Raw genomic sequence first — 27,709 nt, 5'->3', positions numbered from 1 at the left:
GAATCGACTAGGGTAAAACCATTTTGAACAAAAAAAAATTGCATCCATGTTCAGTTCGTGAGGTTATCCATAGGCTCTGTCTGATGATATTTGCAGCTTTTTGTGTTCAACACGTTAAACATGCTATCATTTTCACATACAAATACTTACTGCCCAACACTGAGACCAATACTACCACCCTGAGATCCTCCATAACTTAGGTATCCCAGCGGAATGGATGAATCTTGAATTAGAAATCCAGGAAAGCCAGAAATGGTGAAGTCAGTTCTGTTGGAGGCGGTGTTGTTTGCTCCATTGATGTAACGCTGTTGCCGTCATTGATGAAAGAAAACAAGAAGAGCGTGTGTTCTGACAACGTGTCAGTTATGACACTATGAAGATCTTGTGTATTTCCTGGTACATTTGGAGGCTTGGTTTCTTAAAGAACTACGTGAAAGACTCTAGTTCGCAGCTTTTAATGCTACATTGATACAAGTCCGTCACTGTCACTGTTGAAAACTAAACCTTTATGATTATGTATCCCTTCAAGAACACAATGGAACATAAATGTTCTAATACGCTGCAGGGAGAAGTTCAGTGCAGAAAAATAATCTAATAGCTGTGATTGGATGATTTTGTGTAAAATCTATTTGTGTTTTTTTACATGTACAGCCATCCAGTAATTAAATTGATCATATTGTTCAATATTCAGTGCTATCCTTCTCAACACAATGAACAACAATAATTTTCAGGACCATTGCACAACGCAAATGTTGAGCCATTAAAATGTATTTCATTTCTATCTATACAAGGCCCGACCAGGGCCCACTTGCACAGAACAACCTTAGTTACAATCAATCTTAGGCCCCTACAATCAACTTTACAATCGCCATACAATTGCCCTAACCCACTTGCACAAAGCCGATCTTAGAGCGATTGTAAGACGGCATGTATTTAAGATCGCGATCTTAGCTAAGATCGAACTCTTCAACGGTGGAGGTACGAATTTCTTAAACTCGACTCCCGTCTACAGTTGTCTGAAAGTGCGCATAGCATGCAGCGCAAATAAAAAGTGATACTGGTCCCAGCACACATACCTCCCTCAAGCGCACCTTGCAGAATTTTCATGAAAAGTCCCAGAAATCTTAGAAGGAACCGATTACGTGGACGATAGCATATATGTTTCTACATTCTAACTGTCTTGATTTATGAACTGAGAATGTGATATTGCAACCACAGAAATACCTACCCATGTTTTATGAAAATACTGAAATACGAAAAATACATGAATAAATTTGAATCTAGATTGATTGACTTAATTATGGAACTTAAAATAACAAATATAAACAGTATTTCCTTATGATATAACACCTAAATGTATGATTTGCCAATGGTTGTCAATGAGACATTGTTTAATACGCAGCTGTTGGTGGTGGTGGGGTGTGGGGTGGTTGTAAAATCCTAAATATATCCGAGAATAAAATACAATAAAATAATGGCTACAGAAGTGTTGTAAAGAATGCATGGCGGGGAAATACGTGTATTAAATGATATTTCAAGAGAGTAGTTATTAAATTCGTATTCACAGTATATTAATTATTTAACCCTATTGCGTTGATAAATGTTTTCTTCAAGTGAAATTCTTTTGAAACATAAATTTTTAATGCCTCATCATGTGTATATCCCTATTTGATGACTACTTGTATATACATGTATTTAAATTGCATAATCAAATTTAGATTTATGGATGAGAAAGAAACTTGATTTTGCACGTTAACTTGTATCTACTTGTAGATTACTTTAATGATAAACTAAGACAAAATCACTCCATGACCGAAAAGAGATATCAGTATGTCGAGCTCTGCAATGGGCATGACAGACTGTACGGCAACGGCATATGCCAAGGGAAACCACTCCCATCTTGCGTTTAAAGTAAAATTATCTGCTCTTGAGTTAATGAAAAGGTCACGGCCATTGTTAATCGCACGCGGACACCATTCACTATTATCCTTTCCTTGATTATCAAGAAGGTATGTTGTTTCACACTTATTCCAACATTGAATCGGGTGGGAATAGTACTTTGTGATATCGACTCGATAGTTATGTGTTTCACTACAGTAAATAACAATGTATCCGACGTTAAATCGGTTGTGCATTCTCCGTGTTGTTGAAGTGTCGAGGCGAACCACACAGTTTTATGCAATATAAATGCAATCTCCAAACGTATAGCTGATTATTTGCGTGAAACAGACACTAATTTGAATGCCATTTCCAAAATGACTAAAATGATCTTAGCTCCTTACAATTGGTCCGGACCAATTGTAAGTTTCGATTGTAACTTACAATGATCTTAGCCTACAATTGCTTTGTGCAAGTAGAGATGGCGATTGTAACCGAAGCCTAAGATCGCGATCTTAAGGAATTACAATAATTGTAGCGCTAAGATCGTTCTGTGCAAGCGGGCCCAGGCTGTTTAGCACGCAGAAGATCCAGCTATTGAGCGCAAATGTGACGATTATCGAAGCTCTCAGATCAACAAATTGTGATTTGGACTGAAACTGGTTATGAGCAGAACGGACATCAGCTTTAGGATTTAGAAGCAGTACAGCATGCCGCCTATACAATTACAATTACAATACAATACAATACTGTACCATTACACACAATGGTGAGAACAATAGGAGTATTTGTTGTATTTGTTTACAACTTCGATCATTATGGTATAAACAATATATCGCAGATATGTGTATATACACTTGACATACACACCAACCTCAATGTCCAGTGACCACAATTTGCTGATGTGATCTCTCTCAATATTCATATTGAGCATATTAACAACTCACAGTACTACTTTGACTGTTGTTATATGTGGTAACAACAATATTAAGTACACATAGAAGTGAGAACAATCACAGCATATGTTGGATGTGTTTACACCTTCAAACTTCAATAAGTCGATTCAAAATAAAAACGGATATTGACATATAAATCAACTTAAATTCTCAGCTGTATAGCAGACACTCTGCCAATACGGGCTAAAGCATTACCTCCCTCAATGTTCATGTTACAATACTGCCTTACTGATAGGACTGATTAACATAGATAATAATCTTCGGAGAATAGGTTGTCATAGCCAGTTACATGCAGAAGAAACAGGTTCACAGAGACACCAAAGGAAGAAAAAGAAAGAGTTCAAATATCCTTTGTTTACTTTTTTCAAGAAGCAACAACATCATTATGAAATGAAAAATACTTGACAGGAGCAGTTATTAACAGAGGCCTGTACACATATTCATTATAAATCACAGGATAAATAGCCGGATTTTCATTCAAAAGAAAGGAAATACGTTGGTGAAATGAATGACCGGATTTGCGCATTTGCGCGTTAGCGATATGACTAGCGTTTATTTAATATGAAGCTAAATATTTAAAGTATGTATTTAAAAATATGCATGCATGTATATGTTTTTATACAACGCTACATGTGCCTGCTGTGAAACTAAGAGTATCCAGTCCTGCTGCTCCGAGGGTACAGGTCACAGGTGAGGATTTACCATCCACGTTGAACCAGAAGGAGACAGTTTCGTGGGCAGCTCCAGTGAGGCTGATGGTAATGTCATCGGCAATGTTGATGTCCGTCACTCTCTGGGGTGACATGGGCACCCACTTGTCTAACTCACCCTGGATGAGAACTTGTTTGCTGCAGCGGCAAATAATTGTATTGCAGTTTAGACATTGTTTGGACATTCATTCAGACAACGTATGTTCCCTTTTCACAGTTTTAAGTCGCATTTTCATCCCAAAGTAAGTAAAGTCAAATATATTCACCAGTTGATAACCTTCGGGATATCGTTCACGAGTATTTAGCCTGCATGTGGTTGAAATGAAGTAATACACCTACCCGTTGACGGTCAGTACCGGTGATACATAGAAGAGACAGAAGTCAGTCATGGTACAGCCATTCATAGTCAAAGGCTGGGGGTCTGTCAAGAGCTGGATCTTGTTGGGATCCTTGGCTGGGAAGACCATGGAACTGGGAAACTGGAAATATTAACGCTCATTTTAGGTGAAATATATGATTATCTTTGCATGTATATTTGTAAAAAAACGAACACTAACCTCCGGAACTCTAGTATCGGTAGAAAGACCCTACTGCCCTACCCCTTGATATCCAGCCATGGAAGGTGTCATGTTGTAGCTTTCCTGAAGATCAGCAGCGAGGATGATACCGTACTTGTTCTTTCCACCAAAATCTGAATACGTGGACCATACCTCCCCATCAGGACCCTCAAAGTCTGACCAGGCCATCTATAAGACATGCATCATAAGAACGTTTCAGTTCTTTGAAGGTCTACTCAGAGGCAAAATTTGTTGTGACATGGATTATTTTTATTTTTCGTTGGTTTTATTTTATCTGAACCAGAGAAAGAAGGTCTTGTAATGGTAGAAACGATTGAGGTCGAAGTAACCGCAATTGTGCAGTTGTTCTGATTTCTCTAAATTTGCAAGAAGCAAAACATTTTCGAGAAATGAGCAACAATCTTCAATTTAACAGGCCAGATAACCAAACGCTTATCATTTCCACTCAATGCAGTCTTAAGAACTGCAGAAGTTAGAAAAAGACATGACCGTGCAGCTATAGGTTTGCTACAGTCAGCCCGACGGTCGTGTCTGACGCTTGAACATCTGCGTCGACGCCTCAAGTAGATCCGATAACAGCTACAAGGCTTTTTAAAAGGAAACGTTATCTTATAGGAGTAAAGCAAGATACGAAAGTACTCTCCGTATTCTGTTGTCAATTGCAGTCGCCGGTCGAGATGGTTTTAAGATCAGGCCATCAGTATTTACAGATCTGGAGAAGAGGTGAAGTGATAGTGGTGACATGGAGACGTGAGTACTTAGACGAACCAGGTAACAAGAATAACATTTGATCATTCGGGAATGGTACAAGTAAAATATAACACCTACATATAACAGTAAGTAAACAGGTACGGTCCTGCAGGATTTTAAACTACAGGGGACAATAAATATGACAATATATGAATGAACAACTTCTTTATTACAATAAGAACTGATTGGTATCACTGTAATAATGAAGTTGTTCATCCATATATTGGCATCCTTATTTATTCGTCCAACTTCTAAATGCCTCTCAAAGAAGTTATAAAATAGTAAATAAAGGAATTAAAAATAAATGCATGAGTAATTAATAATAACCACAAGTGTAGTAAATCATAAAAATATATTACAGTAAGTAAACATAACCTGCGGGATACTAAACCACAACAGAGAACAGTTAGGTTGTAAACATGAACAGCCAGCCTACTTCATGATGAGTGTCTTATTCGTGCCTCCAATCATGTCACTAATCCCCACTGGGCCTGTGCTTAACGTTGCAGCCACAGCATTAAGTGATGTGTGGGGTTCCGATAAATCTGCAACACATTCAATACATATCAACTTTCTGCTTCTATGAATGTAGTCATGACATGATATGAATATTACACACTTCACCAGATTGAGAATAGTTTCTTAAGAACGTTGGAATGAAATCAACATGACATTACTTTCTCAAGGATTTATTCCAATTGGAAAGTAATGTCATGTTGATTCAGAACTAATTTTGTACATACTGTAGCGATTTCCGGGTTGAACGCTGGTTGTCCAAAATTATCCTTGTAGGGAGCAATGCCCAGAGACAAAGCAAATATCGATGAAACGCCTATCTTCCAGTTGTCAGTGTTCGGTCGGTTGTCATGGCTTACCCGAGACTAAAACATATATCAAATAACTTGCAAAGTTTCCCGGTCGATGGTGAATGTTAAGCAAATACTCGTGTTTCTGTCTCAACATAGGGTACCGTTATCATACAAATGTATCAAAATAAGTGTATTAGTAACCCACACTCACTAATAATAACCATATCATGCAATAGTTGCTCTCACCTGTGTGACGACAGGTATTTCCAGAGACTGCAGCAAATGTCGTGGGAATGACATGCAGTACTGGATGGTCAGTCCGTTCTTGGCAGCCCCATTGCCCATCTGAGTCAACCATTGGCGGCCAAGGTCAATGTCAGTCAGAAGCTTATTGATCCCTTCAAATTCATTACGAAGATAATCCTACAGAAATAAAAGAAACCCGTCAGATTAAATCTAAAATAAGTATACACTGCAGAATGATGTATCTGAAGTTATGCGTTTGGTGAAAGGAATTATTACCTGTTCGTAAACAAACAGACCCCATTTTCTTGCATCGGCGAGCAAATCAGTCCAGAATCTCTGAAACGTGATGAGAAACATATCTGTATGTTTACACATGCCTAAAGGTTCGTCAGTTACTTGATAAAACATGAAAGATGCTGAAATCTCGAAGCAAACGATGCTTAGGTGAAGGTGAAGAAGAAGTTTGTTTTCATAACATTTACATCCAAAACAACAGCAGCAGTACCTCTTCCAGTGGCAGTGCCTTTGGACCATCGATGACGAATTCATACTTTCCTCCATTTGCAGTTGCGTAGGTTGTATTGCTGGACCTTGGATAATGAACAACCAAGATTTTATGACTGTTTTTTGTACACATTTTATGCATCTCAACATTTAGAAGCATTTTATATCAATGGGTGAAAACTAGATAATCTTACAAGTATTTTTCTGTTCTATTAAAATTCGTATCAGATATGAGGAACGTGAATACATTTTGATAAGCGTTTGACCGCAAACTCAGTGACATTGTGACAATAGAGTACATCATTATTACAACGTAATATCTAAACCTAACTGCTACCAATGTAACTGCTTCCGACAGGCATCGAAATTCAGAATACTAAGTTATCAGATTCCCTGACCCAGCTTACCAGTACATGCTGTGGGCCACGACGGGATACTGTGTCTTGTTATAAAGCCACCTTTATCACAGGATGAAGAAAAACAAGTAGTAAATGTATCAGTTTCACCAAACTAACTCGAAGTATCATTTGGGAAAATGTGACTTTGTGGTTCCAAAGGTATACATATTGTCATTACAGTTTATATGTAACAATGTAAAGGTGTACATATTGTCATTACAGTTTATATGTAACAATGTAAAGGTATACATATTGTCATTACAGTTTATATGTAACAATGTAAAGGCGTACATATTGTCATTACAGTTTATATGTAACAATGTAAAGGTGTACATATTGTCATTACAGTTTATATGTAACAATGTAAAGGTGTACATATTGCAATTACAGTTTATATGTAACAATGTAAAGGTGTACATATTGTCATTACAGTTTATATGTAACAATGTAAAGGTGTACATATTGTCATTACAGTTTATATGTAACAATGTAAAGGTGTACATATTGTCATTACAGTTTATATGTAACAATGTAAAGGTATACATATTGTCATTACAGTTTATATGTAACAATGTAAAGGTGTACATATTGTCATTACAGCTTATATGTAACAATGTAAAGGTGTACATATTGTCATTACAGTTTATATGTAACAATGTAAAGGTGTACATATTGTCATTACAGTTTATATGTTGTAACAATGTAAAGGTGTACATATTGGCGTTACAGTTTATATGTAACAATGTAAAGGTGTACATATTGTCATTACAGTTTATATGTAACAATGTAAAGGTGCACATATTGTCATTACAGTTTATATGTAACAATGTAAAGGTATACATATTGTCATTACAGTTTATATGTAACAATGTAAAGGTATACATATTGTCATTACAGTTTATATGTAACAATGTAAAGGCGTACATATTGTCATTACAGTTTATAAGTAACAATGTAAAGGTGTACATATTGTCATTACAGTTTATATGTAACAATGTAAAGGTGTACATATTGTCATTACAGTTTATATGTAACAATGTAAAGGTGTACATTTTGTCATTACAGTTTATATGTAACAATGTAAAGGTGTGCATATTGTCATTACAGTTTATATGTAACAATGTAAAGGTGTACATATTGTCATTACAGTTGATATGTAACAATGTAAAGGTGTACATATTGTCATTACAGTTTATATGTAACAATGTAAAGGTGTACATATTGTCATTACAGCTTATATGTAACAATGTAAAGGTGTACATATTGTCATTACAGTTTATATGTAACAATGTAAAGGTGTACATATTGTCATTACAGTTTATATGTAACAATGTAAAGGTGTACATATTGTCATTACAGTTTATATGTAACAATGTAAAGGTGTACATATTGTCATTACAGTTTATATGTAACAATGTAAAGGTGTACATATTGTCATTACAGCTTATATGTAACAATGTAAAGGTGTACATATTGTCATTACAGTTTATATGTTGTAACAATGTAAAGGTGTACATATTGGCGTTACAGTTTATATGTAACAATGTAAAGGTGTACATATTGTCATTACAGTTTATATGTAACAATGTAAAGGTGTGTACATATTGTCATTACAGTTTATATGTAACAATGTAAAGGTGTACATATTGTCATTACAGTTTATATGTAACAATGTAAAGGTGTACATATTGTCATTACTGTTGATATGTAACAATGTAAAGGTGTACATATTGTCATTACAGTTTATATGTTACATGTAAAGGTGTACATATTTTCAACAATGTTTGCTTTCACTCACATGAGGGGCGGTGGGGTAGTGTTCGCCCGTCACACCAAAGACCCGTGCTCGATTCCCAACATGGGTACAATGTGTGAAGCCCATTTCTGGTGTCCCCGCCGTGATATTGCTGGAATATTGCTAAAAGCGGCGTAAAACCAAACTAACTCACTCACTTATATGAATTACATTTGCAAGTGTATTCTGGAACGAATATTGAAATCAATGATAATGGAATGTGATAATTATTACGGTATTAAACAAATACAATTAATGCGTGTTCGAGCATAAAGGGACAGTATACATATCCCCATTAGCTTGACACTGGCTCGCACATCTTGTCTCAAAAGATAGTATCCATTCTACGTCTGCACTCCATCTTATAAGCAAGGCAGAGACTTAAATATAAAGAGACACATAAAATACTAATAGCATTCATATAATTTAGTTGATTTTAATATTAACTCAGTTGAAGAAGGGGAAAATATCTCACTGCATTCCATTTGAAAGATTTTGGGCTGCGCCGACCACGTCACAACACCATGATCATTGTCCCAGTAGTACCACCATTCGTCATACTGAATGTACCTGACAATAAATATCAAGGTCATTGCCCCAGTAGTACCATGATTCGATTCAAATGATTTATTAAATATTTTAAACAAAATTTAACATCTCTAGGTTTTTGGGACATACTGGAAATAAACTTTCTTGAGTAGTGGAAAAAGTGTCACTGAATGACATACAATTTCTCTAGTGCTTGAAACACAATCATCAAATTCTTATATACCATATTTATTGCAAAGGACGAGTACGGCTACGAACCTGACGGGTACCCCTATCTGCCCCATGTAGCTCTTGATATCCAACATTGTGTCTTGGTAGTTCTTTCCTTTCTCTGTCCGGCAGTAGTAATACGCACCTGAACAAACAAATTGTTCAATATAGAACAAGTTTTTATGGATAACAACTTCTTTATTGCGGAGTGCGACGTTTCGATACGGATTCTTGTACCGTTGTCACTTTTGCTTGACAACGGTACAAGAATCTGTATCGAAATGTCGCACTCACGAAATAAAGAAGTTGTTATCCATAAAAACTTGTTCTATATTGTACGTCTCAACTTCTAAAATGCCACTCAAACAAGAAACAAATTGTTGTTTTAGATCGTTTTCTTTGCAAAGGCTTTCTCTTGTCTGTCAGATATTCAGCGTGGTTTAACACCGTGGTTCACAGAACAAAGTGCACAGCAATATGGTTTTGTTGTCATTCTTGTAAACGCCTTCAAATTAGTCGTATGCATGTCTGTGAAATAAAGTAACATTTGAATTATCTTTGAAAGGATGCCTGGTACATTGGTTTGGTTGAAACAGTGTGTTGTACAATGTGGAAAATACGATTTGACCGTAATGGTTTACTGAAATCAAATCAAGGCATCTCGAAATATGCTTTCACCATTGTCCGTCCAATACCCTAAGTAGTTTATGGTATAGTCGGACTTCATATATTGATCTGTACGGCCATGCCACTGCTGTAAGATCTGACCCCAGCTTACAGAGGCCTGCAACGATAATCACAGGTTTCCTTAGAAAATGTACATTATTATTTGTTTATTGCCATAAACGTGTTGAAGGTTAAGGAGAGTTACGGTCTCAAAGGTTTAAAAGTAAAAAAATAAAAATAAAAACATAATTCATGTCTAAAATAGTTAATAAATGCCATACAAATAACTTTGTTTACAGGTATGTTAAGGAGGATGAGAGTTACCTTGTTAATGCCTTGGTTACCACAGAAAAGAATAAAACTAGTTTCAACGCCAACAGGGACATCTTCAACTCCTCCCATCGTCCCCCAATAGACATTGTCCCCTCCGGTGCTGGAGTTCTGACGCCATACGGATGACGACATAAACCGACTGGCAGGGGTGATAATCAGTGTATTTGCAGTCTTAACGCGATCAAATAACGTCAGAGGTCCACCTTCAATCCCATCGTCGATTTTGAACGATGATTGTCCCCATCTTAAAGAAAAGTATGAAATAGTTGAATCCTATTGAAAAATACTAATAAAAATGATATTTCATAACACGCCACTAGTAATATATTTATCGGAGATGGTTCACTTGATATTTGGGAGGAGGATCCGGAATCAGATCATTGGGGGTGTATATTGTCAAGAATCGACTGGAGTAAAACCATTTTGAACAAAAATAACTTGCATCCATGTTCAGTTCGTGACGTTATCCATAGGCTCTGTCTGATGATATTTGCAGCTTGTTGTGTTCAACACGTAAAACATGCTATCATTTTCACATACAAATACTTACTGCCCAACACCGAGACCAATGCTACCACTCTGCAATCCTCCATAACTAAGGTATCCCAGCGGAATGGATGAATTTTGAATTAGAAATCCAGGAAAGCCAGAAATGGTGAAGTCAGTCTTGTTGAGGCGGTGTTGTTTGCTCCATTGATGTAACGCTGTTGCCGTCATTGATGAAAGAAAACAAGAAGAGCGTGTGGTTTGACAACGTGTCAGTTATGACACTATGAAGATCTTGTGTATTTCTTGGTACATTTGGAGACTTGGTTTCTTAAAGAACTACGTGAAAGTTCGCAGAACATTCAACTAACTACAATAATAGCTTTTAATGCTACATTGATACAAGTCCGTCACTGTCACTGTTGAAAACTAAACCTTTATGATTATGTATCCCTTCAAGAACACAATGGAACATAAATGTTCTAATACGCTGTAGGGAGAAGTTCAGTGCAGAAAGAATAATCTAATAGCTGTGATTGGATGATTTTGTGTAAAATCTATTTGTGTTTTTTACATGTACAGCCATCCAGTAATTAAATTGATCATATTGTTCAATATTCAGTGCTATCCTTCTCAACACAATGAACAACAATAATTTTCAGGACCATTGCACAACGCAAATGTTGAGCCATTAAAATGGTTACGTGCTATCCACAGCAGAAAGTGCTCTTTTGTCAAATCAGAATATTGGGAGTTAGCATGACGGACTGGGTTTGTTTGTTTTGTTATAATTATAACGGTACATATCTATGTCATGCTTTGTCTTAGTGTGAATAGAGATTGTGGAGTCCATTACTATCCTATGTTTACTCACCTGTTTGAACAATATGAACGGTAAAGCGGGATTGTTGTAGGTGAATATGCTTGGGTCTGGTGTGTACTGTACAAAGCTGGCCTCGATCTGACTGGACCCTGCCTGGTACAAGAAGCTGTTGGCCTCCCACTGCCCGATGACGTCCACACCACTGGACTGAGTGTTCTTGACCAGCTTCAGAGATAGATCAGCAGAGGAGAACACTTGACCATCAGCTCTGAAGAAGGTAGGAGCGCTCTTCAGCCACACATCTCCCTGTACAACGACGTTGTAGGTGCCGTCATTGTTGACGTTCACAGCAAAGTCCTGCTTTCCCTCGGAGACTGCTGATTGCAAGTGGCTCTATTCATTGTTATGTAGTGACGTTATTAATTGTGTAACAATATTCACTATCTGAGATGATAACCATTAGTGTTGGGAATTGGTTAAAATCTCATAATTGATGAGATCAATCATCGAAAACATTATCGATTGCTTGGTCGATTAGTCACTGCGACCAATCTTCGATTATTTCAATTAATCGGATCACCACTAATAACAATGCGATTCAAATCAACCGTAAATGCTTCTAGGTGAATCGAAACATATTAAGTTAGTACATAACACATCTATACTATCGGATCTCAGCATAATGTCTGTATCAGCGTTAAGCAAGGGCAGTTTCATTACCAATCAACTGCTGCTTAATTTCGTGTTAGAAAACACGCTTGGATGTAAGCGTCCCGTGAAGTGCTTTCAATGCCTTCTTTCAATTATTGGTGTATCGCATGTTTAATGCATTTTTAAAACCTCATGTCCAGAAAATGAACCACACGAAAGTCACTACCTATGTGAATATGGTCATATGCATAGCGTTCCAGCACGTTCCCAGTTTATTATTACCTGAAGACGGTGATAATTTGACATGAACTATTATTTAAATAGCTATCTTTATAAGCTACGTATTTTATATTAACTGATAAGAAATGCTTTTGAAACTCATTTCCTAATAATTGGCTTCGAACAAGTAGTGATTTGCTCTTTCTAACCTAAAAAACCTTTGGCGATGAAAATTCATTGTTGGTGTAAAAAATCCATACATGCACTTACCAGCACAGTGAAACAGAGACAGAAGTAGTAATAAACAGGTTTTAATGCACATCTTCAACTGTTGTCGATTCACAACCAAATCATTTGACTTATGCACCACTTGATGAAACTAGATATACACAAGGTCATTTACTATCTGAGCTGATAACAATGTCATCTGATATGATAACAGAGTTATGTCAAGGTCGAGTGCATAGTTTTGGGATGAGACGAATTTATACATTGCAACTGTGTCGTCCAGAGTAATGCATGTAATTTATTTAATCTATTTTGCACTGCCAAGGAAATACTTTTGTTGTGATTAATCCAAATTTGGGTGTCAGCATGTACCATCATGTGGTGACATTGTTCCAATCGTACTGCTCGATGATGAGGTTCGCTGTTAAGTGTTGGTTCCAAATCAACAAACAACGAAATTATACACCTGTGAATTAATTAAGCACCACCCTATTTTGAAAATAAGATGTGATGCTACAGAAAAGGAAGGGTATAGCCATCAATGTAATCAACCTGTAATTAAAGACGCTTTATCCACTGACAGTTTTACAAATACCACAACCCTTTCTATTCTTTATGAAAGAATATGTTGATGAAAAATGGGATGGGATGGGATTATTTTGGCCGAAAACAACTATTCCTCTCCTGCTCAAACTACACAATTAAATTAAGTTTTGACTAAAAAATAACAATTCTGTTATATACCAAGATGACATTTACACACCAAGTAAGCCTTAATTATGCATAATCAGGAAGAACCCGAATGTCAAAGATTCACACCTTTTTCGAATAATTCAGATTGCTAATTGACAAAAACTGAAAAAGGTCACATTCATGAGATTTTGGAATACATTTCTTTATGAGTTTGGGTTTATTGTAATGAATAAACACTTCTCCCCTGCCGGATACTGATAATTACGGTTAAAATCTGTTTGTTTCGTTTGTAAAGCAAAATTTATGTTCCTTTTTAAGTTTGACTGTAACTTTTCCTTATTCATTCTTAGTTTACAAACTTTCACCCATTCACAATAAATAACGAGTTTATAGGCCGCACAACAATCAGTTATTACTTTCACTTTTCAAAATAAGGTAACTTGTTTTAGGACATAAAAACACCTGTTTTAAATATAGGCAATTATCCTAATTAAAAGTACATGGTAATTTCAATAATCTCGTTTTGAAATGTTAAATGCTTGCTCTATCAATTTATAAAGGTTATGTTTTAGAATTTCATTTCAGACCAAATTAATTGGTTAAAATACAGGGTGGTGCTTATTTTATGCACAGGTGTATACATTAATTAAACCATGGGCCTTATATTGATTTGATGCCACAGTAACAACATGCCTGGACATACATAAGAGGAAATGGTAGGTCTTAACGCGATATTAACATTTTAGCAATACGATTCCCATCAATTGTAAGTATGTAAACACAACTACAAACAAGTAGTGATTTATTCTTTCTAACGTGAAATTCATATGGCAATGTAAATCCATTGTTGATGGGGAAATACATGTACTTACCAGCACAGAGCAACAGAGACAGAAACATACAGGTCTTAGTGCACATCTCTCTAATTGTTGTCGACTCACAGCCAAATCACTTATACACCAGTTGATGTAGATATATATACACAAGGTCATTTACTATTTGAGATGATAACAGTTTTATGTCAACATACACATTGTCACTGTGTCGTCCAGAGTAATGCGTGTGATGAATACGAATACAGTCTTATGTCAAGGTCGGGGGCATAGTTTTGGGGTGAAACAATTTTAATTTATGCATGTGTAACTGTGTCGTCCAGATGGATACCTGTAATGCGAATAGATACGAATTCCGTTCAATACAACTGTGTTGCATTTGAAGTTAAAAACAATGTTATATGAGATCCAGAATTTATTTGACAACTGTATGGATTCCGAGTTGAAAGAAGTTCCTAATATCTTGTAGCAAGAGTGTAAATAGATCGACTGGCAAAGTCTTGGCAAGACTCGACCATACACAGGCAGCCATCAAGTTTCTACGTGACTGTTGCCAACTGTTGCCGACTGCTGCCGACTGTTTCCGACTGCCATGTGAATTGAAAAAATCCCCCCAAATATGAATGTTGTTTTAGCATTTCAATTTTGCGTTAGGTTTGACATTATATGCATACGTTATTGTATCTATTAGATCATATACTTTTCGATTATTTTCAGATCAGATCATATGATTGCAACATGTTGATGTCACCTAAGGACTTAAGGAAATAATTTGTTGAGTGGTTGGGTGTTTGTAAGGTGAAACAGGACCTTAATGTGGCATTCAAGGATGCAACATTCATATAAAGGACGATAACCATAATACTGACCACAGACAAGGATGGACTTTGTTTACATTCACATAGATATTTGAGACACGTGAACCAAATACATCTGGATTCTGCAACGCCTAAAGGGCTGAACTTTCCAATCTCAGAATTTAGAATATGTATCCTATTTAGAATGTGTATCCTATTTAGAATGTGTATCCTATTTAGAATGTGTATCCTATTTAGAATATGTATCCTATTTAGAATGTGTATCCTATTTAGAATGTGTATCCTATTTAGAATGTGTATCCTATTTAGAATGTGTATCCTATTTAGGTTCGTTTTTGAAGCAGCTTTTAATGTGAATGTGACTGACGAAACATCTACCTGCATTTGTATGAACTTTCTGAATGTTGTTATCTGTGAATACAAACACATCTTATGAGTATTGTCTTCGGAAAAAAAAAAAAAAGTAATCAGACGTTTCAATATCTATCAAGAAATATGATCAACATTACGATCGTACCTGGGAGGTATCTAATGTTTCACACGTCATATAAAAATGAGGTTGGGCGCAATAGCCAGACAGTACAGACGGTGTACACAATGCAAATCTGTATTTCACTGCATCTGGTGTGAGACCAAGGGCATGATGAACAACATGCCTCTCTGACGTTATGGGACACGAAACTTATCTGTCAATTTTAGATGTAATGCACAACTGAAAAAGTTGACACACAATTTAGGATATACAATTGAGCACATTCATACAACTATGATTGTTGTGTGTGTGTGTGTGTGTGTGTGTGTGTGTGTGCCCGCGCCCGCCCGTGTGTGTATGTGTGCTCGCGCGCCCGTGTGTGTATGTACACGAATGCTCCACATACGCACTTTCAACTTTATCTTCAGGGGGAGATTACATATATAGATTATTGTAACTATATATAGTATATAGTAACTGTGATCTCTGCCTGACATAAACATAGCGCGTAATATACGTAGAATATTGATCCTCAGTAACCTATGCTTGTCGCAAGAGGCCACTAATGGGATCGGGTGGTCATGCTCGCTGAATTGGTTGACACATGTCATCGGTTCCCAATTGCGCAGATCGATGCTCATGCTGTTTATCACTGGATTGTCTTGTCCAGACTCGATTATTTACAGACCGCCGACATATAGCTGGAATATTGCTGACTGCGGCGTGAAACTAAACTCACTCACTCACTCTTATATATGATATATATATATAAAGCATATATTGACAGTATAATACTATGTACATTATACATGTATATTCAAATACATGTTTAAATGAGATCCTTGCCAAATATCAGATAATTCCATTGATGGCATATTCAGTTCTTTCTTCTAAACATGGGAAAAAGGATTCGTATTCTACCAAGACAATGTTTTAGTTTGAACAAATATTTAGTTTTGACGGTTTTCAAGAAGGTCGATAAATCACTGTAAACCATATATTTTGACAATCATCTTGCATCCGTTTTTTTCTGTTTGAAAATGAAAATCGTACACATGCACATTTCACGTCATACACCAATCATCTAAAGTCATAAGGAAGTACAAGTGGTGATGAACTGTCAAAACATTCACTATCAACATTGATTGACTCTCGATGTATATATCCCATTTTCTTCGATCGTATATTAAAATAAAATTCACCTACTTTTCGTGAAGAGTATATGTTATATTTCTTTACACCATCGCCCAGTGTGGTATAAAAAAGTCTGTCCAAGATAAATGTGCAACGTCCAACATACATAAACTTGGCATATACACCAACTTCAACGTCCAGTAACGCTAAATCCCTGAAATTTTGCTAATGTTGGTTAAATTATTATCTTATCAATGTCCATATTGAAGACTCGATATTACCTTATTTATAGGCTTTGTTTGTTGTCTATATGAGGTTACCACAATCAGTTGCACGTTGCTGTATGACCTGATGCTCTAACACGTTAAAGGAGCTTCCCTTATCATCCATCTTCTGCTCAACTCACTCAAGAAGGGAATTGTTGTTTGGGAATTATGGAGAGGTAAAGGAATGCGTACACCTTCACAGAGACACAATAAAAGAAGAAAGTAAAAAAACCCTTGTTCACTTTTTCCAAGTTACAGCATTATTACAAATATCATGAATGCAAAATAATAGACACGGGTACATACTGATAGAGATATGTAGAAATATTCATGTGCGGTGGTCTGTGAATAATCAAGTCTGGACCAGACAATCCAGTGATCAACAGCATTAGTATCGATCTGCGTAATAGGGATACGATGACATGTGTCAATCAAGTTAGCAAGCCTGACCACCCGATCCCGTTAGTCGCCTTTTATGACAAGCATGGGTTACTGAAGACAAATTCTAACCCGGATCTCCACGGATAAGTAGACGGTCTTTATGGATAACAACCATTTTATTTGATGGGTGCGACGTACACGTTCAAAGAGATACAAAAAAAAGAAAACAGTAGAGTTCAAATAACAAATTTTATTCCTTTCAAGGAGCAGCAACATCACACATATTATACTACACACGGGTACATATTGAAGAGGCATGTACAAATATACCATGTTAATTCATAGGACCAAAAGCCGGATTTTCAACCTTTGAAACAAAAGGCAATACGTTGGTAAATGCATGCGATGATTTCCGCATTTGGTAATATGACATCAGTGATATGAACTAATTAGCCTTATTTCAATATGAAGGAACACCTTTAATATATATATTTACAAGTATTCATGCATATATTCTTGTTCATTATACACCACGGCATGAGCCTGCTGTGAAAACTAAGGGTGGCGAGTCCTCCTGCTCCGAGGGTACAGGTCACAGGTGAGGATTTACCATCCACGTTGAACCAGAAGGAGACAGTTTCGTGGGCAGCTCCAGTGAGGCTGATGGTAATGTCATCGGCAATGTTGATGTCCGTCACTCTCTGGGGTGACATGGGCACCCACTTGTCTAACTCCACCCTGCATGAGAACCTGTTTGCTGAAAGACACATGGCTGTTTACTTACTCCGGTCAAAATCCTTGACCGATGACCATATTCAGTATCATCTGAATGATGTAGCGTTGCCCAGCACGCTGTGCAATGGCTAATATAATTTGTTCACTGGTCTCGAGGGGACTTACTTTCATTGTCAGGTATTGATGCATGTTCCTGTAGTTTCACCAACTGGTAAGCTGTAGCGTAAACAAGGTTGCACAACAAAGAGAAAATGACCAGTAGTTGTTTATGCGAGCGTAGCGAGCTCTCGCATATACGAAGACTGGTCATTTTCTCTTGTTGCGCAACCCTGTTTGCGCTATGCTCGCATATACGAAGACTGGTAATTTTCTTTGTTGCCCAACCCTGTTTGAACTATAGTTTGCCTGTGTTTCACCCTCAACAGAAAAAATATCGTACTTTTGAAACAAAGGAATACACCTACCAATATACGGTCAGTACAGGTGATACATAGAAGAGACAGAAGTCAGCCTTGGTACAGCCACTCATTGTTAAAGGCCTGGGGTCTGTCAAGGGCTGTATCTTGTTAGGGTTATTGGCCGGGAAAACCATGGAGCTAGGAAACTGGAAATGCCAACGTAATTTGAGGTACAAACGTATTAGTTCCAGCTATATTTACGAAAAACTGGAATAGTAATCCAGCCACGGTGTCATGTTGTAGCTTCCCTTTAGATCAGCAGCGAGGATGATACCGTACTTTGTTGTCTCCGCCAAAATCTGAATACGTGGACCACACCTCCCAATCAGGACCCTCAAAGTCTGACCAAGCCATCTGGAAAACAAGTTGGTGATGCAGGTGAATGGTGCGAAAATGTTCACATTTTTTTGCCAGCTTCAACTCAGAAAAATAGTAAAAACTCCACCCCAGTCCTCTTGTATTCAGTGCTCAGATTAATTTGTACGCTGTGCAGGTGCAAATTAATGATCTGTTGTCAGTTTGCTTTGAAGCACTCACCCAATAATTTCCTATTCTCTCACTGAATTTCACATCCAATATTAAATCTTCGGTCCCAGTAGAACTACAAAACGTCGAACTGAATGTGCCTAAAGTAAAACAAACAACAAGGTCAGTGTCCCAGTAGAACTACAAAGAAAACGTCGAACTGAATGTGCCTGGTAAAGAAAACAACAAGGTCCAGTGTCCCAGGTAGAACCACAAAACGTCGGAACTGAATGTGCCTGGTAAAAGTAAACAAAGGTCAGTGTCCCAGTAAGAACTACAAAACGTCGAATACTGAATGTGCCTGGTAAACAAACAACAAGGTAGGTGTCCCGAGTAGAACTACAAAACGTCGAACTGAATGTGCCTGGTCAGGTAAACAAAGGTCAGTGTCCCAGTAAGAACTACAAAACGTCAAACTGAATGTGCCTGGTAAGTAGAAGCAACAAGGTCAGTGTCCCAGGTAAGAACTACAAAACGTCGAACTGAATGTGCGCTGGTAGGGAAACAAAACAACAAGGTCAGTGTCCCAAGTAGAACTACAAAGCGTCCGAACTGAATGTGCCTGGTAAGTAAAGCGAAAGTCATTGTCCCAGTAGAGACTACAAAACGTCGAACTGAATGTGCCTGGTAAGTAAGCGAAAGTCATTGTCCCAGTAGAACCACCATTCGATGAAAACTCGAACTGAATGCGTGCCTGGTAAACAAACAACAAAGGTCAGTGTCCCGAGTAGAGACTACAAAACGTCGAACTGAATGTGCCTGGTAAGTAAACGAAAGTCAGTAGAACTGTCCCCAGTAGAACTACAAAACGTCGAACTGAATGTGCCTGGTAACAAACAACAAGGTCAGTGTCCCAGTAGAACTACAAAAACATCGAACTGAATGTGCCTGGTAAGTAAACGAAAGTCATTGTCCCAGTAGAACTACAAAACGGTGAACTGAATGTGCCTGGTAAACAAACAACAAGGTCAGTGTCCTAGTAGAACTACAAAACGTCGAACTGAATGTGCCTGGTAAACAAATAACAAGGTCAGTGTCCTAGTAGAACTACAAAACGTCGAACTGAATGTGCCTGGTAAGTAAACGAAAGTCATTGTCCTTGTAGAACCACGATGCGTCCGAACTGAATGTGCCTGGTAAACAAAACAACAAGGTCATTGTGCAGTAGTAGAACCATGAAGCGTCGAACTGAATGTGCCTGTAAAAGTAAACAAAATGTCAGTGTCCCAGTAAAACTACAAAACGTCGAACTGAATGTGCCTGGTAAACAAACAACAAGGTCAGTGTCCCCGAAAGTAGAACTACAAAACGTCGAACTGAATGTGCCTGGTAAGTAAACAACAAGGTCAGTGTCCCAGTAGAACTACAAAACGTCAAACTGAATGTGCCTGGTAAGTAAACGAAAGTCATTGTCCCAGTAGAACCACGAACCGAAACTGAATGCCTGGTAAGTAAACACGAGAGTCATTGTCCCAGTAGTACAAAACGTCGAACTGAATGTGCCTGGTAAGTAAACGAAAGTCATTGTCCCAGTAGAACTACAAAACAGTCGAACTGAATGTGCCTGGTAAACAAACAACAAGGTCATTGTCCCAGTAGAACTACAAAACGATCGAACTGAATGTGCCTGGTAAACAAACAACAAGGTCAGTGTCCCAGTAGAACTACAAACGTCGAACTGAATGTGCCTCGGTAAGATGTAAACGAAAGTCATTGTCCCAGTAGAACTACAAAACGTCGAACTGAATGTGTGCCTGGTAAGTAAACGAAAGTCATTGTCCCAGTAGAACCACCATTCGTCGAACTGAATGTGCCTGGTGAAACAAACAACAAGGTCAGTGTCCCAGTAGAACTACAAAACGTCGAACTGAATGTGCCTGCCTGTAAAAACAAACAAAAGGTCAGTGTCCCAGTAGAACTACAAAACGTCGAACTGAATGTGCCTGGTAAGTAAACGAAAGTCATTGTCCCAAGTAGAACCACCATTCGTCGTACTGAATGTGCCTGGTAAAACAAACAACAAGGTCAGTGTCCACATTAGGAACTACAAAAGCGTCGAACTGGATAATGTGCCTGGTAAAAGTAAAAGCGAAAGTCATTGTCCCAGTAGAACTACAAGAAACGTCGAACTGAATGTGCCTGGTAAAGAGCAAACAACAAGGTCAGTGTCCCAGTAGAACTACAAAACGTCGAACTGAATGTGCCTGGTAAGTAGCGAAAGTCATTGTCCCAGTAGAGACTACAAAACGTCCCGAACTAGATGTGCCTGGTAAAACAAACAACAAGGTCCAGTGTCCCAGTAGAACTACAAAACGTCGAACTGGAATGTGCCTGGTAAACAAACAACAAGGTCAGTGTCCCAGTAGAACTACAAAACGTCCCGAACTGAATGTGCCTGGTGGGCAAAACTGAAAGTCATTGTCCCAGTAGAACTACAAAACGTCGAACTGAATGTCTTGCCTGGTAAGTAAACGAAAGTCATTGTCCCAGTAGGAACTACAAAACGTCGAACTGAATGTGCCTGGTGAAACAAACAACAAGATTAGTGTCCCAGTAGAACTACAAAACGTCGAACTGAATGTGCCTGGTAAGTAAACGAAAATCATTGTCCCAGTAGAACCACCATTCGTCGTAAATTAGGAATGTGCCTGATGAAAACAAACAACAAGGTCAGTGTCCCAGTAGGTGAACTACAAAACGTCGAACTGGATGTACCTGGTAAACAAAAACAACAAGGTCACAGTCCCGGTAGCATCACCATTGGTCATAAGTGAATATACCTGGCAAGTAAACAACAAGCAAGGCCATTGTCTCAGTCGTGCCAGAAACAGTAAGATTGCTGTCCCAGAAGTGCCACAACACTTAGTACTGAATGAACCAAGTAACCAGCCTGGTCGATTGACCAAGCTGTATCAATACTAATCCAAGCTTTCTGAATGTACCATACCATGTGTGGTGTGTAGGGTCATGCACAATATAACCGGTTTACAGGGCATTTACCGGTTCAGACATGAAATCGATACGTATTGCGATACCCGGATCGAAAGCCGGTTTTCGACATGCATTCGGAAAACGTCGTAACACTCGGAAATCTTCGGATATTTCCGTTTTCACACCTGAAGTCAAGTTTAGTTCGGTTTGAAGTTGTGTTCTTATTTTTTGTTTAAGTGTTTCGGCAATGTTTTGGATCTGAATTTATATATCTTTACTCATTATTGACCAGTGATCCCTGATATGTCCTGGAAGCCAGGTCAAGTTGTATCTTAATCCTAGGGGCTTTTCGAGAGTGGAGAAAACTAGTTCAAACTAGTAACCACTGTGTTGATGTTAAATTGTGTTTTCCTTGTTTCCCTTCATTTTAACATGATTAAAAGTTCTTATTAAAAGCAATCAAGCATAAAGTGATTTTGTTGTGTGTTTGCTTTATAAATCAAGCATTAACTCGATTATAAGTAATTTTTTATGAAAAAATATTCTTGCAATATATTGTAATACGTATGGCAATATAAGCTTCGAATCGCAATATATCGCCATATGAAAATTCTCTGCAATACCCACCCCATGTGGTTTAGCATGTGTAAATGTACTAACCTGACGGGTACTTTAGCGCTGTTCAAAATGTAGCTCTTGATGTCAAGCACTGTGTCCTGGTAGTTCTTCCCTTCTGTTAAATGGTAGTAATACGCACCTGCACGAAGAAATGAACTGTAGTGTCAAAACTGAAGTGTGGACGGAATTGAATAGGACGCTGGTTGGTAGAAGCAAACATACGATCAATGAATGGCAGTGACAGACGAATAATTGAGTTTATTGGGTTCTATCGAAGACATTTTTCAATCAAATAAAACACTTCCAGTTGATTCTCACCATTGTCTGTCCAGTACCCTAGGTAGTTGATCCGTAAAGTCGGATTGGTGTACGTCCGCCCGTGCCATCTTTGCAAAATTTGGCCCGAGCTCACAAAGGCCTGCATGCATAGTATATCGTATATTTTACCATGACTTCAGTAAATACTGGATTGTGATTGGTTAATCAAAGTCGACATTCAGAGGTATATAATCACGTTATATACCTCCTGGTTTTCCAACACAGTATGTATTTTAAAAATCTTAATAACGCCGTTATGGTAGAGATGGAGATAAACGATTAGTGTTTATTCATAGGTACATAACGAAATACGCGCTCGGTTTTAAATCAACTTTTAGAGCTATTTTAATTTCGTTATACACCTCTGATTTTCTGGCTAAACACAGTATGATAGTTATTTCCTTAATCTGTTATATGGTATGGTGAGAATTGTTTGAAATCAAATGCTTATAATCTTTTGCATGTGTTCGAAAAACAAATCTTTCTGTTCATTGCTTCAACAAATATACAGGAAACCTTCATTGTATATGTTGTTCCCGGTAGTTAAAAAGTGAGGGAGACTGGTGACATTAAATATTGTTTTTGGTTTAAAATGAAATCTGGTACCTTGTTGATACCTTGGTTACCACAGAACAATATAAAACTGGTTTCACCCCAAGAGGGACGTTTTCCACACCGCCCATCGTGCCCCAGTAGACGTTGTCCCCGCCGGTATTGCAACCGACTTGCAGGGGAGATAATCAGTGTATTTGCAGTCTTCTGTCGATCAAAATAGGGGCCAAATGTCCACTCTCAAATCCCATCGTGTATGTTAAATGATGATGGTCCCCATCTACAAAGTTGATTTGATGATGAAGTAGTTGGAAATCAATGTAGACTGAGAAGATCAGTTTGTAAATTGCATGTTCATTTTGTAATGCGCTTTATCTGTAGCATAATGAAGTATATCAAAAGAAAGAGTTTATTGGCTGGTATACGTATAATGGCTAAGTATAAGAATTATAAGAAACAGAATATTTGCGAGGATTTAACAAGTACCGATATTTGGGACTTCAGGTATCAGTTACCATTAGAATATACTGGAGAAAAAATATTTGAGATGTACGAGAGACAACTAGTTATGGGCATGCATGGTCAGTTAGCAGGTAAAATGGCGTCAACAATGTTTCCTGTTTCATCATGTTCAACGACAATCATATGTTTTCAAATACTTACTGTCCAGCCTTTAGACCCATACAACCAAGCATTAGACCACCATAACTAAGGTAGCCCAAAGGAAACGTTGGCTCTTGGATTTGAAATCCCGGAAATCCAGAAATGGGTAGAAGTCACGCTGCTGTTTGAGGCGGTGTTGTTTGCTCCATTGATGTAGGGGCTGTTGTCGTCATTGATGAAAGAAAAACATGAAGCGTGTCACTGAGGTATATCTACACGTTCACCTCGGAACAAGTGTTGTGAAGAAGATGATTAGACTGGATGTACCTTTGTTTAAGGTTAACAAGCCCCACCTTTGCCTGGTGATTGGTACAGCTCATGAACAACAGCATTGGTTTTGCATCTGAACAGGTGAAGGGATATCTCTATTACGTCCGCTTCCTCATGGAGTCAGAAAGTAGTTATAAATTTCATAGAAAATTCTGGTTATGTTTACTCACCTGTTTGAACAACATGAACGGTATGGCAGGATTGTTGTAGGTGAATATGCTTGGATCTGGTGTGTACTGTACAAAGCTGGCCTCGATCTGACTGGAACCTGCCTGGTACAAGAAGCTGTTGGCATCCACTGCCTGATGACGTCCACACCCACTGGACTGAGTGTTCTTGACCAACTTCAGAGATCCATCAGCTGGGGAGAACACTTGACCATCAGCTCTGAAGAGGTGGGGAGCGCTCTTCAGCCACACATCTCCTGGAACAACGACGCTGTAGGTGCCGTCACTGTTGACGTTCACGGCAAAGTCCTGCTTTCCCTCGAGGACTGCTGATATTAAAGCTTTATTGAAGCATATGAATGAATGAATGAATGAATCAATGAATGATTATGCCATTGTGGTAAAAGCCAAAAAACAAATGACTATATGACAGTAAGAAACATTCGATTCGTTAAATACCAGTTTGTTTCTTTGTTTTTGCATGTCGTTGCGCTACGACCATTGCTATTCCCGTACTATCATCAGAGAGTTGGTGGTGATAATGAAAAATTGACGAACCCTGGCATTACTACATTACAGCCATTACAACTGGATCTGAATCAGCTACACGAACTATTGTCATCGCATCCGAACATGTAAACAAAATATAGAATATCACGAACTGATCACAATTTTCGATCATCTGCTGCTCTGCGCTTGAAGGCAATAGTGTACCCTAATATCCATCAAACAAGGACAATTTAAGCATCCCCTCAACTGGGTGACTAAATATCATTTGTCAAGATCCAACAGATTTTCAGTTATAAGTGATTGATGAAGCGCTTCTGTATGTTGTTTCACTTTTCATCGAGCTCAATAGTGCATATTGCATATTTATAGTAGGGGTATAACAGAAATGGGCATTAACATAGAGTTTGGACGCGTGTTTAGAAACTGGAGTGTCTATAGGTAAAATATATTTGTTTCTCTCGTCTCAATATTTTTACATATGATTTCAGTACAACTTGGATAGACATTATTTCTTATTTAATAACCAACGAGAACAGTTATCTGATCCACTGCCAACATGACATGACATTGTAATAATTTCAACTAAGTTACAAAGATTTGAATTTGCTTAGGAAAAGGTATTACAAGAAAAATTGAATTCAGTTAAGCCTTAACTGGTTTTTACAACCGCCTCTAAATATGGGGTAGCCTTGTGGTTAAAGCGTTCGCTCGTCACGCCGAAGGCCCAGGTTCGATTCCCCACATAGATACAATGTGTGAAGCTCATTTCTGGTGTTCCCCGCCGTGATATTGCTGGAATATTGCTAAAACAGCGTAAAACTAAACTCACTCACTCTAAATATCAAATTATCCACCTAAATAACAACTGATAAAAATACGGGATTACAGATAAATGTATCAGTATGTTTTTATCAAGACATTAAGATGAGCTTTTCATAATCACGTTGCTTTACTACTACCCAGCCCGAGTGCCTCTCATATGTAAGGAGAATAATAAAATTAGCTTTGACGGCTTTGATGTGAAAGCATACTCACTGACACCGACAGACAGGGACAGCAATAGGTATATACAGGCCTTAGGGCACATCTTCAACTTTGATATCCACTCGCCATCTTATGATTAACGACCTATACGGACACTTCTACACCTCTTGACGAGATACGTACAAGGGCATGTACTGTCTGGAAGAGATAACAGGTTTGGGTAAAGGTTGCGACCAAGGTTAATATGTGAGCCTGTGTGTCTGAGCCTGTGTGTCACTGCTTGGTGTCTGTTACCCCGACCGGTAACCATGATAGATCAGCGTGCTTCTAGTTAACATGCTATGGAGCACAATTATCAGTCAAGGTTAGATGACTCCGCTGGATGTTTGTATACACTTCAGCTTACGACGTTCGTAGCAATGTGATCGTTATACAGAACTGTACGCTAATACGTTTGTATGAGTCAGTTATAAACTGTGTATTTACATACATACATACATATACATTTGTATAGCGCCGATATCCAGCTCAGCTCAGCTGCTCAAAGGCGCTTTGTTTTTCCCTGGCTCACTGGATGTCAATCTCAACAGCACATCATCGTATTGTCAATCTCAACCCCTGGGGATCATACAACGGAAATATTTTGATTTCCGGAAATCTAATGCTACATCTTTCGTAGCAGAAAATATTCTTTCAGCGAAAGTTCTCGTTGCGTGGAATATTTGTCTTGTGCTGGCAAACAAGGATACCTTGAGCACCAACCTGACAATTGACCCGTATTAGTATGTATGAGTGCCGCCCACTGGAGCTTGCCATTGTCAGCGAAGGGATCCCAGGTTGTCCGCGATCAAGTGTAGTGCGACTTGCTACACCGACGTGAGAGTCTGAGCAAGGCGTGTGCACCTACGCGCGGAATAAATAGCATCGTCATGCAATGCACGTGCACTAGCCTACATCTGCTCTACCTTTCACAAACCAAATGGGTTTGCTCATTGCCGTGCACCGCCTACTTCTCGTAAACGCGTTCTCTGCGCCGGTCAAACGTATCCTTGTTTGCCAGTATAAATATTGTTTCTATCAACATTCAAAGAAGGATTGTTAACTTTTTGGAAGACTTGGATGATTTCGGACCCCAAAGTTCCGAGCTTCCATTTTCGGAGCTTTGTAAAGAAATTCAGCAGCGGTATTGCCAGGCTATTGTATGCTCATTTGCATACAGATAGACAACAGGAAAGGAAAATGAAAGTAAATGTATTATTTATTTACAGCTTGGAAGGTTAAGGATCATCAATGGTTCAGGATAGAAAAGGGTATGCCGGCATTCGGCACTATACACATGCATTATGCCCCATAACTGAATACAGAAGCATGCATGCACGTTTACACAAATAAAACGGAATGAAGCATTGGCAGTTCATTTAATTCAACTTTCACTTTCATTTTACTGGCAAAATATCACACCACATGTATTATATTTCTCTATCTGTGACAATCTAGTTATTTTACTTTTATTTTTTAATTTTTTTAATAATTTGAATTGCATTATCATAAACATTGTAATTTGTTAAAAGTCACGATTGGCTGAAATATTG

General features: G+C 38.1%; 2 protein-coding genes and 1 long non-coding RNA gene across 4 annotated transcripts in view; 1 reads left to right on the top strand and 2 right to left on the bottom strand.

The window, feature by feature from the left end:
• LOC124257767 overlaps positions 1 to 27,709 on the bottom strand; it is a 101,249-nt gene that overhangs the window by 7,137 nt on the left and 66,403 nt on the right. The window lies entirely within an intron of this gene.
• Positions 1 to 27,709, bottom strand: part of LOC124257773 — a 55,711-nt gene that overhangs the window by 3,755 nt on the left and 24,247 nt on the right. The window contains exon 3 of the mRNA XM_046691915.1: positions 151 to 305. Within this exon, the coding sequence (XP_046547871.1) occupies positions 151 to 305 (155 nt within the window). The remainder of the gene's footprint in view (positions 1 to 150; positions 306 to 27,709) is intronic.
• On the top strand, positions 4,790 to 15,286 carry LOC124257778. 2 transcript variants are annotated; one of them, XR_006893365.1, is made up of 3 exons: positions 4,790 to 4,872; positions 11,783 to 11,968; positions 15,033 to 15,286. It is a non-coding gene; the product is annotated as an uncharacterized LOC124257778 (long non-coding RNA). The 2 variants fall into 2 exon arrangements; XR_006893366.1 differs by having other exon boundaries at positions 4,790 to 4,893.

The sequence above is a fragment of the Haliotis rubra genome, unplaced genomic scaffold, assembly GCF_003918875.1.
Source record: "Haliotis rubra isolate DU_JTF1 unplaced genomic scaffold, ASM391887v1 Scf672, whole genome shotgun sequence".
Classification (NCBI taxonomy): Eukaryota; Metazoa; Mollusca; class Gastropoda; order Lepetellida; family Haliotidae; genus Haliotis; species Haliotis rubra.
This window is presented reverse-complemented; position numbering and strand designations above follow the sequence as displayed.